This window comes from Penicillium crustosum, assembly GCF_028827405.1.
Source record: "Penicillium crustosum strain IBT 35664 chromosome Unknown utg000004l_segment0_segment0, whole genome shotgun sequence".
NCBI lineage: Eukaryota > Fungi > Ascomycota > Eurotiomycetes > Eurotiales > Aspergillaceae > Penicillium > Penicillium crustosum.
The window spans coordinates 1937068-1954315 of NW_026623125.1; the positions used below are offsets into that span (position 1 = coordinate 1937068).

The 17248-nt window shown below is 51.8% G+C and overlaps 5 protein-coding genes across 5 annotated transcripts; 2 read left to right on the forward strand and 3 right to left on the reverse strand.

The window, feature by feature from the left end:
* Positions 1-86: 86 nt before the first annotated feature.
* N7487_009762 (anaphase promoting complex subunit 1) lies at positions 87-6264 on the forward strand (the record flags this gene model as incomplete). The annotated part of the gene is made up of 2 exons (XM_056877492.1): positions 87-2474; positions 2527-6264. The coding sequence occupies 2 exons, from the start codon at positions 87-89 to the stop codon at positions 6262-6264; spliced, it is 6126 nt and encodes a 2041-aa protein (XP_056726072.1).
* Positions 6265-6519: 255 nt separating this feature from the next.
* N7487_009763 (Glycosyl transferase family 8) lies at positions 6520-7730 on the forward strand (the record flags this gene model as incomplete). Its single annotated transcript, XM_056877493.1, has 3 exons — positions 6520-6559; positions 6643-7141; positions 7247-7730. 3 exons carry the CDS (start codon positions 6520-6522, stop codon positions 7728-7730), a joined length of 1023 nt encoding a protein of 340 aa, XP_056726073.1.
* Positions 7731-8041: 311 nt separating this feature from the next.
* Positions 8042-10366, reverse strand: N7487_009764 (translation initiation factor 2A; the record flags this gene model as incomplete). The annotated part of the gene is made up of 5 exons (XM_056877494.1): positions 10237-10366; positions 10082-10151; positions 9959-10030; positions 9264-9901; positions 8042-9198 (listed from the first exon to the last, which is right to left on the reverse strand). The coding sequence occupies exons 1-5, from the start codon at positions 10259-10261 to the stop codon at positions 8042-8044; spliced, it is 1962 nt and encodes a 653-aa protein (XP_056726074.1). The 5' UTR covers positions 10262-10366.
* Positions 10367-11078: 712 nt separating this feature from the next.
* N7487_009765 (uncharacterized protein) lies at positions 11079-12032 on the reverse strand (the record flags this gene model as incomplete). Its single annotated transcript, XM_056877495.1, has 2 exons — positions 11079-11874; positions 11962-12032. 2 exons carry the CDS (start codon positions 12030-12032, stop codon positions 11079-11081), a joined length of 867 nt encoding a protein of 288 aa, XP_056726075.1.
* Positions 12033-12867: 835 nt separating this feature from the next.
* N7487_009766 (ESCO family N-acetyltransferase) lies at positions 12868-15568 on the reverse strand (the record flags this gene model as incomplete). The annotated part of the gene is made up of 4 exons (XM_056877496.1): positions 12868-13814; positions 13911-13918; positions 14351-15484; positions 15537-15568. 4 exons carry the CDS (start codon positions 15566-15568, stop codon positions 12868-12870), a joined length of 2121 nt encoding a protein of 706 aa, XP_056726076.1.
* Between the last annotated feature and the right edge of the window lie 1680 nt (positions 15569-17248).

Genomic DNA, 17248 nt, shown 5'->3' on the forward strand with positions numbered 1-17248 from the left:
GATGGAAATGATTTCAACGATTTTGACCGCAGAACTGTTTGTGACGGCGCACCACGATCGCTACCCCGGCTGCTAATCAGCCCACCATGGCGTCAGTTCGCTCTTTGGGCGTCCACGAGCCCTCCGCCGTCTCCTACCTAGTCTCAGAGGGAATCCTCCCTCCTGAACCCTCGGAAGACCATTATAACTGGACGTTATGCGTCGACGAAAGCGGATTGACTGGCCCTGTGGACGATGAGTTAGTATGGACGAAACACTGTGTTGTATGGTCCCGCGCAGGGATGGTGAAGCGAGTGTTTCGAATGGACCCTGAGAAAGAAGAGATTCGACATGCTCTGTTCACTCGTTTTGCAACGGAAGACACGAAACACTCCAAAACCACGCCTTCAAGTCGACCTGAAGCAACTACTGGTACGCAAAAACAAAAGCGGACTGAAATCTTGTCAACATTGGATCTACATGGAGATGCACGAGTGGCGGTTGTAGCTCCCCAGCACTCCAGCGAGATTCTTTCTAGGGCTTTGGTGGTAGTCCTCAAATCGCAAGCTCATATCTTCTTCGTGGCGGGCAATAGCCATACGATTCCCCTTCCATTTGAGGTTGACTCCGTCTTTGCTACACCTCGAGGTCTTATTTTCCAAAGAAAGGTCCAGGATGAAAATGGTGACAGTCAACACCCAACTGCGCCACCGAATTCCTTCATGTCAGCCTCGCTATTCGACCCCGGTGCCTCTCAGTCATTTTCTCTCAGCAAAAACAAACGTCCATCGACAAAATCGTCAGCTGCTCCAGGTCCTTCCTGGGTGCCAAATTCCAGCTCTAGCACGGACTTACCGCGGGTTTTCTCTCTCATTAACCCTCATTCCGAGATGGGTCTGGTTGTGACATCGCAAACATCTCGCTGGCTTCAGAGCAGCGTCAATAGCACCAGAAGAAGACCATCTGGATTAGAGGTGCTAGATCCTGTGGATGAGATTGTGTATATCTCTCCAAAAGACGAACTCTCTGGCACTAATAGACCAAACAGTAGCCCTTTGATTCTAGTGGTTACCATCAACACAACTACGGGTATCTATACGATATGGACTGCGCGCTACAAAGATGATGAATCCGGTGGCTCAATGAAAGATAAAGCCAGACGGGAAACTGGAGGTACCCGGTCAGTAAGGCGAAGCTCGCATTTCGGGATGGCGACTGGCGCGACAACACCGGCCGCTCGCTCTGGAGCAACCCGAGAGAGCTTTGGGCCTCGGACCGACAACTGGCCTTCCACTCAGCTATCTGAAGGGAAGACCGATGCTGAAGACGACTTGGCTTCGAGAGTAGCCCAAGACTTCGGGGATGTCGGTGTCCCCCTCAAAACATCAAGACGAGTCAGCTCACTGCTCGCCCGAACAGATCTTGCAACTAGTCAGGACCGTATCACTTTTTCGGACTTGGCCACTGGCAGTCAGTCCAACACCATGCCTCATGGTGCTGGATTCAGACAATCTGTTGGAGGAGCAAGCACTCGTGCAAGCTTTGGTTTCAACCCTCGAGGCTCTCTACCTCCAGGCACAGGGTCTGTTTACAGCACTGCAGGCAGCTTTTTGGATACCCCAGTGGACAAGCTACTCGAAGAGCTCAACAATGACAGTCTATCTCCCGGGTTCGAGAATATTGCCCTACGCGAATCGACATCCGGACTCCCAGAAGAACTTATATTGACTAAGGTTGAAAGTTTCTCGTCCCAATTCTCGGGCAGCTTTCAAAAGGAGCCTGCATCCCGCCGGTTGAAGGTCTCTACATTGGCCTCCACCGAGTTTGGAAGCGCCCACAAAGGCAATACAGCTTCCTTGGCAGTATACATCGTGGACCAAGAGGCGCAGAAATTAACTATTGTGAACCTGAGGGCCGACCGAGAGCCAACCCCCAAGAACCGGAAGAAAAAGTCCAAGGCCGCCGAACAGCGTCCGTTACTCGTGCGTGCGGTAAGGATTCAAAATGTCTCAAATGTCCTGGATGCTTGTAGAATCTCCGATGGGGATCTTTCGCGGATACTCTCACTAAGTGAAACGGACAACGGACACCGCGAGCTATCATTGCAAACCCTGTGGGGTAGTCCCGTCAAAGTTGAGGTTCCTGTGCCATTACAGCTGTATGAACCGGATGGCATCTCTGCCAATAAACTCGAGAGTCGCCCGAGGGAAAGTGGTGTCAATCGGGTCATGGTGGATCCCGACCTCGTCTTCAACAAGTTTGATCATGGGTGTTCTCGAGGGAAGATCGACCTGGTAGACACCGATAAACAGCGCCACAGACTACAAATCCGAATGGAGCCCCGCAACGAACTGGTGAAGAAAATACTCAAGATCTGCAAGTTTGCCTTGCGTGAGTCCGAGAAAGCGGGTGATGGCATTATGGTCGCATGGTGGGAGGTCATGAAATGGCTTTGGGGCAAGGAAGAAAACAACATTGAGTGGACCGCCATGACAGTCGTCTTGTTGAGTCTAGCAGCCCCATTCGTCGCCCCCCCCACAAACGCAGACTCCCAAACGAGCGCGTCGCAAGAAGGGTCTACTCAGATCGAGTAGTGGAGGACACCTGGACCTGGAAAGCTGGGAGTCCATGCTGGACCTGGAGTCTGGCTCATCCGGTGTCGTAGCTCCGTGGATGATGGACAGTTCCTGGGGATGGATTGTTGAACAAGACGCAATTGAAGGTCTTGCATCAGGAGATGCACACAAAGGTGCCAATGCCAGTCGGTCTACATATCGCCAGAATTCGTACTTGATCCGGTGCATCGCCCTCAGCCGTGAATTCCTTCAAACTCCTGAAGGCCTCAGGGCTGCTGGTCGCGACGGTTACCTCCCTATATCTGAAGCATTCTCAGAGAACACAAGATGTACCGCATTGTGCAGTGTTCTCGTGGCCTTGCATCTATTGCGTGAAGAACAGAAGCTCTCCACCTGCGACTCGGAGGAGTCCCAAAAACCCCTGGGGTTGCTTGCTCCTGTCATCGCACAGTTGGGCGGCTGGCTAGGATGGGAATCCTGGAAATGGACCGAGGATGCCTATTATGGCACGGAAATGGCTAGCATGGAGCGCTGGCAGTTTGAGGATAATACTCATATCACTGGGCTAAAAGTTCCTGCCGAACCCTTCCCGCCACCGTCCATATTCGAATTTTTAATGGGTGCTGCTGCTCATCGAAGCCCTACGCCGTTTGTTTCTCTTCTCGATATTGTGAATGCGTCCGAGCGAACTCCCAGAAAAGGGCGAATGTGGCGCGAGTGTTTTAGCATCACACCAAGGACGTGTGCGTTGAATGGTTTCTTCGCCGAAGTTCATAGTGTCTCAACACCCTTGGAAAAGATCAAGCTTTTGCAGCGCTGGGGGTTCACGAAGAGTGTCATTGATAGCTTCCCAGAAGGTGTCAGCGCCCCACTTTGTGAAGCTGTTATGCAATGCCAGATTGAAGCCTCCACGTCCTGGAACGCAACGCTCCTAGAGCTGATTGACAGAGAAGACCTTTACATGTCGATGAACCCGGCTCAAACCAATTCATTGGCCGCACCACAGCAACCTAACCATAATGCCATCCGGGATTTCCATTATATCAGCAGCTCGGCATTAGATCTTGATGCCATCAACGCCTTTGAAGCATCTGCAGAGGCCGACCGATACTCAGTCACCAGGCTGATATTCCGAGATGATAAGCGATTTATGGAGGCATCTAAACTACTCAACCAGTCCAAAGCACCGGTGGCAGAGTGCATAGCCGAACCTGGCTGGAGTGACTCGGACTTGTTAGAGGCGCAGAAAGAAATTGTGCAGCTCGTAACAGTTCGAACGTTGTCTACTCCAGCGGGTCGTGCAATGCTCACTTTTAGTGGCCGATTGCCTTTGTTGACTGAGAAGCTACCGATTCCTTCATTTTCCCTGCAGTGCGTCATGAAGCCGGACAATGTGACTGTCAGCGCGGATAGATCTGCGTTCTCGGAAGAAAAGGTCTGCTGGGCCTTCTTCCACAACGGAGTATCAACCGGTCTGGCAATCTCCAAGGCTTCGAAGGGCATCGACACGTCGTGGATCTTGTTCAACAAGCCACAGGATCTTACCAACCGACATGCCGGGTTTTTGTTGGCTCTAGGTCTGAATGGCCATCTTAAATCGTTGGCCAAATGGGTTGCTTTCAAGTACCTCACCCCCAAGCATACCATGACATCGATTGGCCTCCTGCTTGGTCTCTCTGCGTCGTACCTGGGCACAATGGATACTCTAATCACACGCTTGCTTTCAGTACATGTTACCAGAATGCTTCCACTTGGAGCAGCTGAGCTGAACCTGTCGCCGTTGACTCAGACTGCTGGAATTATGGGCATCGGTCTACTTTACTGTGGATCCCAACATCGCCGTATGAGCGAGGTCATGCTATCGGAAATCGAAAACAGTGAGCAGGACGAGCAAGCTGCTGCCACCGGAGAGGAACTCCGCGACGAAGGATATCGTCTGGCCGCAGGCTTTGCCCTTGGTTTCATTAACCTTGGCAAAGGCGATGACTTGCGGGGCATGCGCGATATGCACATTGTTGAACGATTATTGTCAATCGCTGTGGGCACCAAGACCGTCGAAATCGCCCATGTGCTCGACCGTGCTACGGCTGGCGCGACCATTGCCCTCATGATCATCTTCATGAAGACAAACGACTCGGTACTAGCCAAGAAGATTGATATCCCTGATACCACTGTTCGCTTCGACTACGTGCGGCCAGATCTGTTCCTGTTGCGAACACTGGCACGACACTTGATCATGTGGGATAGCATCAAGCCCACTGCTGAGTGGATCAGCCAGAGTCTGCCTGAAGTCTACCGGGGACGCTCACGACTCACAGATGTGCGCCGGCTGCGCAGCGAAGACATGCCATTCTTCAACATTATTGCAGGCCTCTGCTTTGCTATCGGTCTCCGCCATGCTGGATCGGGACAAACACAGGCCCGAGATCTGTTGTTGTTTTATCTAGACCAGCTTATCCGCATTTCACGGCTACCAGTGCGAAGCTACGACGCTAGACTCGCCCGCAATTCGGTTCGGAACTGTCAAGATGTGGTAGCCCTATCTGCCGCGGCAGTCATGGCTGGCACAGGTGACCTAGCTCTCTTCCGACGCCTGCGGTCGCTCCATGGTCGGATCGATGCGGATACGCCATATGGTAGTCACATGGCGGCACACATGGCTGTCGGAGTACTCTTCCTCGGAGGGGGCAGCTACACACTCGGCACATCCAACCGCGCTGTGACCGCGCTCATCTGCGCATTCTACCCGATCTTCCCAACAACGGTCCTTGATAACAAGTGCCACCTCCAAGCCTTCCGCCATCTCTGGGTTCTCGCTGCTGAACCACGATGCCTTGTCCCTCGTGATCTTGATACCCGCCGCCCAATCTCTACCCCTATTACCATAACATCTCATGACGAGACCACCCGCACCGTCAGTGCTCCCTGTTTACTGCCAGATCCTAGCAGTATCGCCCGTATCGAGATACGCGGACCAGACCACTGGCCGCTCGTTCTAGATTTCAGCCAGAACGATGCCCTACGCGAGAAATTCCTCCTCGGCGACCCGTCCGTCTACCTTCGCCGCAAGGCAACCTACAGCCCAAGCTCTTCAACCTCCGTCTTCGCGTCCACCCTGACCGGCCTCAGTGAAGCGCAAGATATCCTCCCAGCAACCGCCGGTCCTCTCTCAAACCCAACCAAGGGCCTCCCACCCTCGGCATGGCCCACCCGCACAGCGCTACTCACCGGAAAGCCATCTGCAGCGATGACTCCGTCCCAAAACCCTTGGGACTGGGTCTTCCACCTCCCCTCCCTACAAGACCTCGACATCCGCGAGCGTTCCCTCGTCCTCCCGTCTTCCTTCCCGATGCGCTCCACGCGTATCACCACCGATCTTGTCTCTGTGCCACCTTGGCTGCGTACCTCAGCGGTAGATGCAAGACTCGCTCTGTCGCATACTGTGCGCAACATCGTACAATCCGCGCGCGGCCGTGGCGCCGATCCAGACCAAATTCGTGATCGGATCTGGCAGCTTCGTCTGTTGTTTGATTGGCTGGATCGTACTCAGCCCGGCGATGAACGCGACCATATTTCGAGTAGAGGGCTGCTATCCCCGGCGCAGGGTCAGCCGTCAGGGCTGTGGTTGCGGAGAGACTTTGTTGAGGAAGCTAGGTGGCAGGTTTGGGGTGTGCAAGTTGGTGATCTTGAGGGTGAAACTCAAATATAATTGTATTCGCATTAGGAACAAGAGACAAGAGATCAAATCCCCAATGCCATGTGTATTTTTTTTTCTATTTCTCATCTGTCTTCTTCTCCAATATAAATTCCCCGGAAATTCATCTCCGCAGAGGGGTAACTGATAACACAATCCACAGCTTCCATCCCGCCATCGCCATCTCCCTACTTCTCCTTGAAATCATCCCGATTTAAGTCAATTCAAGCCAATCCCTGTCAATTCCAGTCGCAATTTCAAATCAAAACCATGACCAATCAATCCCCCAAACAACCCCCTCCGAAGCGGAGTGAGTCTCCAACTCCAACCTCTCAACCAAAAGATAAGAGAAGAACGAAGAACGAAGAACCCCAAAACTAACAATCTCAATAGTATGGGCCTCCCTAATAACCAACATGTCCTACCTCCCAGGCCTCCTAACCCTACACCACTCGCTCAATCACCCCTCCCCAGACCAAACCATTACAAACCAACCCCAACCCTCACCATCCTCGTCCCCATCTCCAACCCAAGGAACAAAATACCCATTCGTAGCCTTCTACACCTCAACCTTCCCAGCCGAGGGCCTCAAAATCCTCCAAAGCCGCAACATCGCATCTCAATGGGTCCCCTCAGTGACACCTGCCAGCACCCGCAACTACGCCCAAGACCCGCGCTTCGCCGAAACATGGAACAAGCTCGTGGTCTTCTCACTCGAACAGTATGAGCGCATCGTCCTCCTGGACGGCGACATCCTCGTCCGTCGAAACATGGACTCTTTAATGGAATTACCACTCGACGATGAAACCGATGCCGAGGGAAGCCGGGTGTTTGCGGCTGCGCATGCTTGCGCTTGTAATCCCATGAAGAAGGAACATTATCCTGCTAATTGGTATGTAACAAGAACAGCACTAAAACACTCTACACTCTACACTCTACACTCTAAACTCTACACTCTACACTACTACAGCTACAGTACTAACATTCCTCTCACCAGGATCCCATCGAATTGCGCTTACACAACGCAACACTCCACCCCCGCCGACGCGCAGAACATCGCCCCACCTCCAAGCTCCGGTGTCGGGATGCTGAACAGCGGGGTGTTAGTTGTGCGGCCTTCCGCGCGTGTGTACGACGAGATCACAGCTGCGTTACAGGAGACAGCGCGGATTGAGCGGTACGACTTCCCTGATCAGGAGTTGTTGTCTGATGTCTTTGCTGGACGGTGGGTTCCGTTGCCGTATGTTTATAATGCGCTTAAGACGTTGCGGATTGCGGGGGTGCATGATTCTATTTGGCGGGATAGTGAGGTTCGGGCTGTGCATTATATCTTTGCTACGAAGCCTTGGCATGAGGAGGTTGTAGAGGGGGATTTGTCTGGGTTGGATGAGACGGGGGTGTGGTGGTGGAGGGCTAATTGGGAGAGGATGAGGGTTGAGAGGGGGGTTGGTGTTTTGGATGAGTATTCTGGGTCTGGGTGATTGATATTCTTTGATATTATTCTCCCCTGTGAGATAGATTTACTGGTTGTAGTTTTTTATAGATCTGTAAATGGGTTATAGTTTTAAAATAGACACTCTGTACAGAAATTTCAGTTCTAAGTTCCAAGGTTCATATTGATGGTTAGTGAGTGATATTGATATTGATATGGATATCCATGTCAATTTGAACAGCTCCTATAACCAGATGCAATACATGCAGGTCGATCTAAGTATATCCATGCAAGGGGGCGCAATCTGCATCAACGTCGTCAGGCGTCAAGCATCATGCATTCTCGTCTGTTCAGTTCCAATCAACCATCATACCCAACAGCCTGGAGCTCTTTCCGCACCGCATCCTCGGTCTGGATCTTCTTCATCTGCGTATCCTCCAGCTTCTCGCCACCAGCAAGACGCATCTTAAGCTCATCGATCGCGCGGATCTTCTTCAGCAGGCCACGGATCTTCTTATCCTGGGCAGAAGGATCCTCAACAGATGCGGGAGCAGCGGCAGGGGCAGCGGCAGCAGCAGGAGCAGGGGCAGACTTGGCCGCGCCGTTTCCATTCGGGAGGCCAGCATTCTTACCGCGGTTGCGGTTGCGGTCGGGGCTGGGTCCAGTCGGGGCGTTGGCAAGAGAAGCATCAGCTCCATCTTCCTTAGCCTTCTTGGCCGCCTCGCGCTTCTTCTTATTCTTCGCGGCGGACTTGGACAGGTTCTCGGTGGGCAGGGCGACGCCGCCGCCAGGTGCGGCTCCAGGAGGCAGGTACTCCTCCGAGGGCTCAGCACCGGGGATCTCACGACGGCGGGGCTTGCCGAAAGTGTTCATGCTGGCGCCGGGCACACCATCGCGGACAAAGGCAGCACCACCTTCGTCTTCACGCTTGAATGCGAGCGGGGTCAGTTGACCACGGGCGCCAGGGGGACGGTAAGCACCTGCGGGCTTGACGGGGGCCTTGCGCGTGCCCATGTAGGCGGTGGCGGAGGGGTGGGGCACAGGCACCTTGGTGAGCGGCTCGCCCAGAGGGTGCTGCTCGATGCTCTGTGGGCGCCAGGTGACGTCGTAGAGCTCGGTCATATCCTCGTTGTAGGTGAGACCGCCGCTAACGTGCCAGATGCGTACTCCGTTGTCGACGCGCAGGCGGGGGCTGGTCGTCGCGGTGAGGATGTACTGTCCATCGGGCGACCAGGCGCACACGCTGGCGTTGGAGGCCTCGACGGTGGTGATCTTGTGGTAGTTCTTGTCCATGTCGTAGAGGTCCATTTGTCCTGCCAGGTTACCGAAACCGGCAACCAGGACGAAGCGGCCATGGGGCGAGAACTGGATAGTGTTGCGCGGCGCGAGGGGGAAGTTGTGCTTGGGCACACCGCGGAAGTTGAAGATGGTCGTCTTAGCGGGCATGTAGCCGTACACAACACCGAATTCCTTCGAGTTGGGGTTCCAGCTGACATCGTGAATAGGACCTTCCTTATCTGTTGATTGTTAGTTGAGTTCAACAAGTAGTAAACCAAAAAAAAAGGAGGGGGAAAAAACATACCAAGATCAATGCGCGAGTCGAATGCACCACTAGCGCTCAGCAAGTACAGGGTTGTCTCGCCATAGTAACTCTTACCAGTGCGATCCACCTCAGTCTGCGCAAGCACGATCAAGGTAGTTCCAGAAGCGTTCCACTTCAGCTGAACCTTATCGCCCTTGAAGAAGCTCTTCTGGGACACGGGGGCAGCGAACTGGGGCACAATGAACACCTTAACCTGGGCAGGCTGGCCCTTGCGCTCAGGAATGAACACGGCAATAGACTGAGTCTGACCAGGCGACAACGCAAAGTCCGCCACTCCCTCCACGCGCAACTTGTTCCAAACAGTGGAGAGGTTGTCGCTCTGGTAGAACTGAACCTCGTTGGTCACGGTGCGGGCGCACAGCCGCTCATCGGCAGTGTACTGCAAGTTCCAGCCGGTCTGCGACTTCTGGACGAAACTTCCCACAACCGAGTGCTCGTCCCCATCCTCAATGGCACGCCACACCTTCAGGTTCTTGACGGCATCTCCGTTCTCGTCCTTGGATGTGCGCTGCCAGGTGATCACATAAGTGCCGAGTGGCGAAAATCCAAGCTCGAACACGTTTTCGGCGGGGATGGTCCCAACGACTTGGCCCACGGAAGGGTCGATAATGGTAACCCTGTGTTGGAGAGGAATGTTAGATTTTAGACGTGAAAGTGGGGGTTAACCAACTTACTTCTCGGGTGACGCCCATGCGAAGTACCGGCCACACGGCGAGTAAGCGCTACAGCGGAGGTTGCCCTCTGGTCTGGAAAACGAGTCAGCATATCTCTTTTTTGCTATCTGGCTCAATTCTTACTTCGCGAACCCAGAAAGGGGCTGGTAGACAGGGGCGGCATCCATGATGCTAATGCCCTTGAGCGTGCGGACTGTGCGACTATCAGCAACCATTCATATACTCGAGGAATGCGACGCAAAGTCAGGAACAAGGATGGGGAAAGGGAAACCACATACAAGCAAGTTGCGTAGGAGCAGCCATCTTGATTTCGACTCGCGGGTCTAGAATGAATCCACCAAAAGAAGAGAAATCGAGTGCTTTTTGAGAACACCAGGTAAAATGGTTTCTTCTAGGAAGAAGCACGAATCACAAAGCGAACTTGTAGGACCAAAATAACCTCGCAGCGAACAACGGACCCGGTGAAATAACGGGGAGTCGAACAAAGGCGAAGCAAAGGTGAAGCGAAACGGGCTTTTCGGGGGTATTTCTCGGATTGGGATTTCGTGTGGGTTTCTGGGCAAGTGAAAACAGCAAGTCGGCGGAATAGAAGACTGCTAGACAAGTCAATGCCAGCAAAAGAGGTCGAGCGAAGAAAGGTAGTTGGGGTGGTTGAAGAGTGAAAGGAAGAAAATTCGGGTTTGGCGATGTGGCTCAGGCGGCATGCCGTCATCTGCGGTATACGCGTTGTGCCGGGAATCACAACTGTATAGATTGTATGCTTCGGGTTGGATTAGAGCATAGATAGAACTATATACTAACTTGGTAATTTGTTATTCTATATGTCTAGATATTTAGATAACCTCAAAATAATACATAATGTGTCTGGATTTACGAGGAAAAGACAGGTGGCAAGGGTCCTTGGAGGGGAAGACCCAATCAGGTACAGACGACACTTGGATATTTGGAAGATATCATCTCTCAATACACAGTTTGCTCTGTTTATAATTACATTCATAGTCATAGCTTTGTTACTTTGAAACAAAGACACACAAAAAAAGAAGCAATCCATTCGAGGCATCAAGCCACTAAGAAAAACGCCTTCATAACCTCTTGAATCTACCAAAACATCAACCAGACTCTAATCCCGGCCTGGCGAGCCAAAGCCACTGCCGCTGTGACTGGGCGTGGAAACCAATCGTGGAGTTCTGGCAGTAGTATCAACAACATCCGAGTCAAAGGTCATACCATCAACCATGCGAGCATCCTCGTTCATAGGCTCGGGGGTCACTGACCCAGCTGGTGATGATGGCATCATAGAGCTCTCCCCAGCATGATGCTGTTGTTGCTGAAGATATGAAGCCAGCGGAGTTGGGCGGTTGACATTCGAGCTACCCATAGAAGTAGGTCGTGCCCCGATACCTCCAGAAGACATACGGTTCATTCCAGGAGGACGAGAAATCGGTCCACTGTAAGTACTATTGGCGCCCTCGCCAAAACCAACCAGACTGGCATTACCCTCGTCACTGACGTTACCGACACTGGAGGTGCCGTCGTCCTCGTGATACTCGCTCATTTTGTCGGCATCGTATGTGTCGCTACTACTCGCCCAGGTAGTGCGTCCAGCAATACTTCCCGTCGCGCTGGCGCTGCCAACTGTGCTGCGCTCCTTCAGTGCTTGACTCTCAAAGTATCCTGGCGCATATGGCGGGGGCACTTGGCCGGATGTTTGGCCACCGGCGCGAGCTGTGGCGACGCGCTCGAGACCGGCTAGGCGAGAGATGCGGTCTGCGCGCTCAGCTTCTAGGGTTGTGGTTGAAGATGTAGAGGACTGGTGCGCATGGTGGCTGTGAGGGAATGGTTGGCCCTGGTGGCCATCTTTGATGGCTGTGGTCGAGAGAGCAGATAGCGAGGTAGTGCCGGAGTTGGGGGTGCCTCTGGTTTCCCCCATTAATTAGCCAAGTCAGTTAACTCTCCATTTTATATGCAGACACAGGAAAGACGGAGTTATAGAGAGCTCTTACGGTCCCATATCCGATGGAGTGACGGGGTCCGATGGGGGAGGAGGCAAATTGATCAGCGTTGGAGTAGTCATGATGAGATATGAAGATGAATTAATTCTCTGAAAATGAAGCAGAGTCAGTAATTCAGTGAGAGAAGTCCAAAGAGATGGAGGTTGGAGAAAGAGGGAAGGAGAGATGGTGGACTTGAACTTGAGAACTAAATAATTAATTTCCCCCACGTCATACCTCGGTGGAAACTACAGTATGTTTTAGTGGCCATTTGGACAATATTGCGGGTCACTATATTATACAACACATGTAGTCCTGAGATACCTGGGCTGATATATCTAGTAATTTGCTTACAAGGCTCTATCATGGGAAGAAACATTGAATTATCCAGTTTATTTGGTTGAAGATGATATTAATTAGTTATATTTCACCTATATCTTCGGTGTCTATAAACAAACCTAGAGCTCCACTGTTATAGTGGACACTAATTACCACCATACAATATCAGTCCCGCCTTTCAGCTTCCCCTATATAAAGGTCATTGTTCGGAATTTACCAAATCTACCAGAAATCCAATTTTGGTAAACACACGCCAAGTTCATGCCTTCGTTCATTCATGTATATAATCCTATAATAAAATGTAGAAGAGAAAACAGCCCGCTGCTCCCCCTAATCCCTAAACCTTCCGATTCTCATAATGCCCCCGAAGATCATCCACCTCCTTCTGGAGTTTGGTGAGATCAGCCAGGATGTCAAGGGCATTGGATGGTTGTGGAGTGGGTGTCTGGTTCTCCTTCAACCCCATCACATCACTACTACGGGCAATGGAATCTCGAGTGCGCCGAGGCGGAGGGGGCGGAGGTGGTGCAGTAGAGCCACCCGGTACACTCCCATAAGATGATGCCCGCCGCCCAGCCTTCAGTGATGATGGTCTGGAGTTAGTGGGGGAGACAGGTTCAACGAGGTATCTCCCAACGGAGCAGTCGCCTGGAAGTCTCCCGATGATGGGGGAGGCATGCTAATTCTCTTGTTTGCCATAGCCCGACTGGAAGGGCCCGGACTGGGAGGCTGAGAGCTATCATTGCTCTCCGAGTCGTAAGAAATATTTAATCTGCTACTAGTTTTGGACTGTGTAGACTTGGATCTCCGCATCTGGCTGTGCCGTCGACTGAGAGGTGGCGTCGGAGGACGCTTATGCTGAGACTGGCTGCGTTGAAGCGAGTCCGTCGACCCTGTCGCTCCGGGGGCCGAGAAATAGTCCGCCGCCGCTGATAGAGACACTGAGCTGGGATGGGAGGCACCGGGCGTCACATTCCCAGAGGAGCCATGGATTGACAAGCGATTAGCAGACCGAGACCGGGCGGTCTGAGAGGATTCCGCGGTGGCTGTAGAGCCGATTCTGCGGCCGTGATGACTCCTAGGCGGAGGCGGCGGCTTCTTGTCTTTGGTGCGGCCGAGGGAGCTGCTTGCGTTAAGCTCTAAAGACAATCGTGCTGCAGGACGTCCTGCATAGGAGCTATCTGCAGCTGTTGCAGACCGCATGTTGTGGTCGGGTGATATTGGGGATCCATCTGCTGATGGAGCTTGGTGTGGAGCTGACCCAAGATATTCTGGTCGATCATCCTCATGGGGAGCTGGGCTCTTGTACCGATTGATTTCCTCCTCACTATCGGTCGCAGACACCACCAGATTGAATGGGTTTGTCTCTTCGTCCGAGGAGCTCGAGTCATCTACCTCGCGTTCAAGCGATACGGACGACTTCCCGGGGTGACCGTTCAGGGCTATAGGTGGAGTGGATAAAGGCTTGGAGGGCGCAAAAGGGACAGAGGTGCCCGAGTTGGTAGGCAATGGATCTGCGGGATTGCCTGAATATCCAGATTCATCAGCGTTACGTTGGGGATGATCTCCCCGTGTTACCGGAGAAGCCTCAGGAGGGGAAAGAGGGGAGAAACAATACTCACCCGGATTTCTAGGGCGAAAAGGATTTGATCTAGACATCGCGAAAATAAATATGTCAGAATCGAGAGAAAAGGAAGAGAAGAATTGAGGGGTCCCCGCCGAATTTCTTATCCATGAGGTTCCTAGTTACCTTACGCGCCGCGTTCCGAGATCGAGTCCGGCTCCCCCGAGAGGCCTTTTTGGATAAAATTGCATAAAAGTACACAACCTTGGAAGTTCTTATATTAAGATAATAGTTCAGTCAAATTGGAATATTGAAACGAATGCATCCCAGTTCCCTATTATACATGGGAAAAAGGTCCAGGTATGGTACAGAAGCATATAAAACAACAGAAAAAAAAATACGCTCTCCAGAAAATACAAAGCCCCTCCCCCATATGCCTCACCCAGTGCTGTGAAATAATAATAATAAATGATTCCTCCCATATTCAAGTGCCCTCACCGTTCGTTATAGACATGCCATGTCTCTTCACCCTCGAAAAACTTATGTGCCAGGCGATTGCCACTCTCCGTGGGCTGGCTGAATGCAATTTGACCCTTTGTTATTTCCATCCCGTAAATAAAGTTGATGACCACGCAGTCGAGGAGATCTAAAGCGATTCCCTTTCGTCGTGAAGATCCGGAAGTCCAGATGCGAGAGACACCGACAATGGCCGGGCGGATTTCATCTCGCGTCGAGACAGAGGAGCCGTTATGCGCGTCGCCATTTGATTCCTTTACCACCGGTCGCGATTCCCAGATGCGCTCGGTCAGACAGAGCCCGACACAGCGGCTGTCCTTCATGTGTAGAAAGACCCGGTAGCGATCTACTTTCTCGGTCGGACCATCCTGCAAATGTTTGGGTGGTTCCGTTTGACTCCAGAGGGTCTCGTCATCGATTTCCGGTGATGAGAGCTCTTTATTGACAACTTCGAGAACCTTCTTCGCCTGGCTCTTGGCGCTAGGCGACGCCTTGCGGTCCACAATTACCACATACCCCTCGTCGAATCGAGTCGCTTCGTAAACCCAGCGTGAGGCGTTCGCACGCATAAATGCCTTGCCCAGGTCGATCCCAGTCGCATTCATCTCGTGGAACTTTTTATGCAGTGCCGCATCCTCTGTATTGGACGGGATATATTCCATGCCACAGGTAGCACAGGTCTTTCGTGTATCATTTCCCAGGTCGATCTGCATCTGGCGCATCACGGGTTGTTTCTGACCTTTCTGCTTGGGTGGGTCCGCGGATGCGCGTACGCTATTCGAATTAACCTCTGTCAAGGGCGATCCGGCGGTGATTTCCTTGTGCTTGCGCTTGAGAAAGGCAAATGTCGGTTTGCGGGTATTTGCTGGGGGTGGAGTTAACCGTGGAGGTGGCGAGGATGGGGGTGTGGTGAGATCGTCAATATCATCGAGCGTGCCTTCCGATAACAGGGAGTTGCGACGCGACGGACTCGACAGCACGGCGGCTGAAGACTCGCGGATGGCATATTGTAGGTTGGCCTCAGCTTCATCAGACTCATCCACGCGTCTTTTCTTCGCGGCGCGCTCATCGTCATAGACGCGCCATGTTGGTCGTCCGTAAGTTTTCATAAGTCCTCTTGAAGGATGTTAGTTCTCACCCCCTTGTAAATTGAACCCAATATACATACCTCTTAAATGAATTGGTAACTGTCCACGGCATGACCCTGACTTATCCAAAATTTGTTCAGGGCAAGGTGGGATGAAGAAGTTGGGAAAGTCGAGCTTGACCGGGCACGCGTGGAACGCTAGTCTTGTTTAGGTCATATTGTTCCAAGGGAATGACTAATCTCACTGACCTTCAGAGCTTCCAAGGTTGGAGGTATCCCTTGTCTTGTCTGGTGTTATTTTGTTTTGTTTTCCTTTCGATCTTCAGGGCAATTTCAAGTTCAAATAGAGAACAAAAAAAAGATGATGTGGAAATGATCAACGGCTTCCGGTGGAGAGCTGGGTTTTTGTAGTTTTTAAAAAAAGGAGAGTCTCGCCACCAGCCGGGATTAATACCGGACCAAGGAGAATAGAAGATAAAAAAGAGTCAGCGAAGTGGAGAAGCAAAGATGCGCAGATATATGAAGATGTGAAGATGGTGAAGTGCAGGTAAACGGAGTATAATAACAATCACACCAGCCTTGTCAAATTCCTGTGGTTGGTATGTCGGGCACTTCTTTTTTTTTATTTTTTATTTTTTTGCCCCCTTTCTTAATTGATTCACAATAATATAAAATAATGTTTATGGAGTACGGATGGAGTACACAATTGGCAGTTAGCAGACAGGCTCCAATCTCCAAAATTCGACCAATGAGACTATCTTGTGTGCACTGGTGAAAGTCTACCAGGGAGATTAAAAGATGACGCTCTCCTGAGCCCCCCTTGGCCTCTGATTGCCAAGGTGTGCAAGGCTTCCATATACGGAGCAGCCAGTAAGGCCTTTCCCATATTGCATTGTGCAAGGAAGCCCACGTTGGAATTGTGATCATCACTATTGACCGCTTGACGACTTCACGTTCAGCGCTTACAGGATACAGGTTACGGGTTACAGCAATTCTTTTCATCTGAGGGAATATACCGGGCGCTTGGGGCCAACCCAACACGAACTATTCCGTGCTGATTGGGTCAAGACCCGACAGAGATCTTGGATCTTGTCAAGTGATTGGCTTAATGCCCAGGTGGTTCAGCCAGGTTACGAGGTTACCCATCGATATATGGGAGACCTGGTTCCCCTCCCCGGATTTCACACAGCCTGGCCACTGATCACTTGGCATGTCAGAGAAAGTATGAATATTCAGTGCTGGAGCCTACATGACACACATTCATTCCGGTCGCTACCGGACTGCGGAGTCCGTATCCACGAGAGGCGTCATAAGCTCCAACTCTGAACAAATGTCTCAGGATTGCCTGAAGAACTACTCCTTCAGGGCCTTGGTGACAAAGCTTCCTTGTACCACCGTTGCCATTCTCATCCATTCGTGGCCTTCACATCTGTGCTGACCCTTCTCATCCACTGGATAGGAGCCTCTCGGTGTACGGAGTGCGCTACCCCTAAGAGGCAATGCTAGGTAGGCATGAGCCAGTTAGATCTGTTTGTTCTGAGTCACCCACGCAATATTATGTATATAATGTTACACATCCTCATCATCTGGTCTAACTATATCCTCCAGTCATATTCATTGTGCTCCAGGAAGTACTGTAGCTGCCAGAGTCGCCAACAAGGTCTGGTCCAGAGGTAGATAGTCTCAACCGAATTTAAGTCGATGCATTCTTGTCGGGTGCTATTATGTTGTATTGAGAGGATCTTGGACCTATCAACCTATAAAAGAAAAGCCTTCATGTGGCTTTCCTTAGC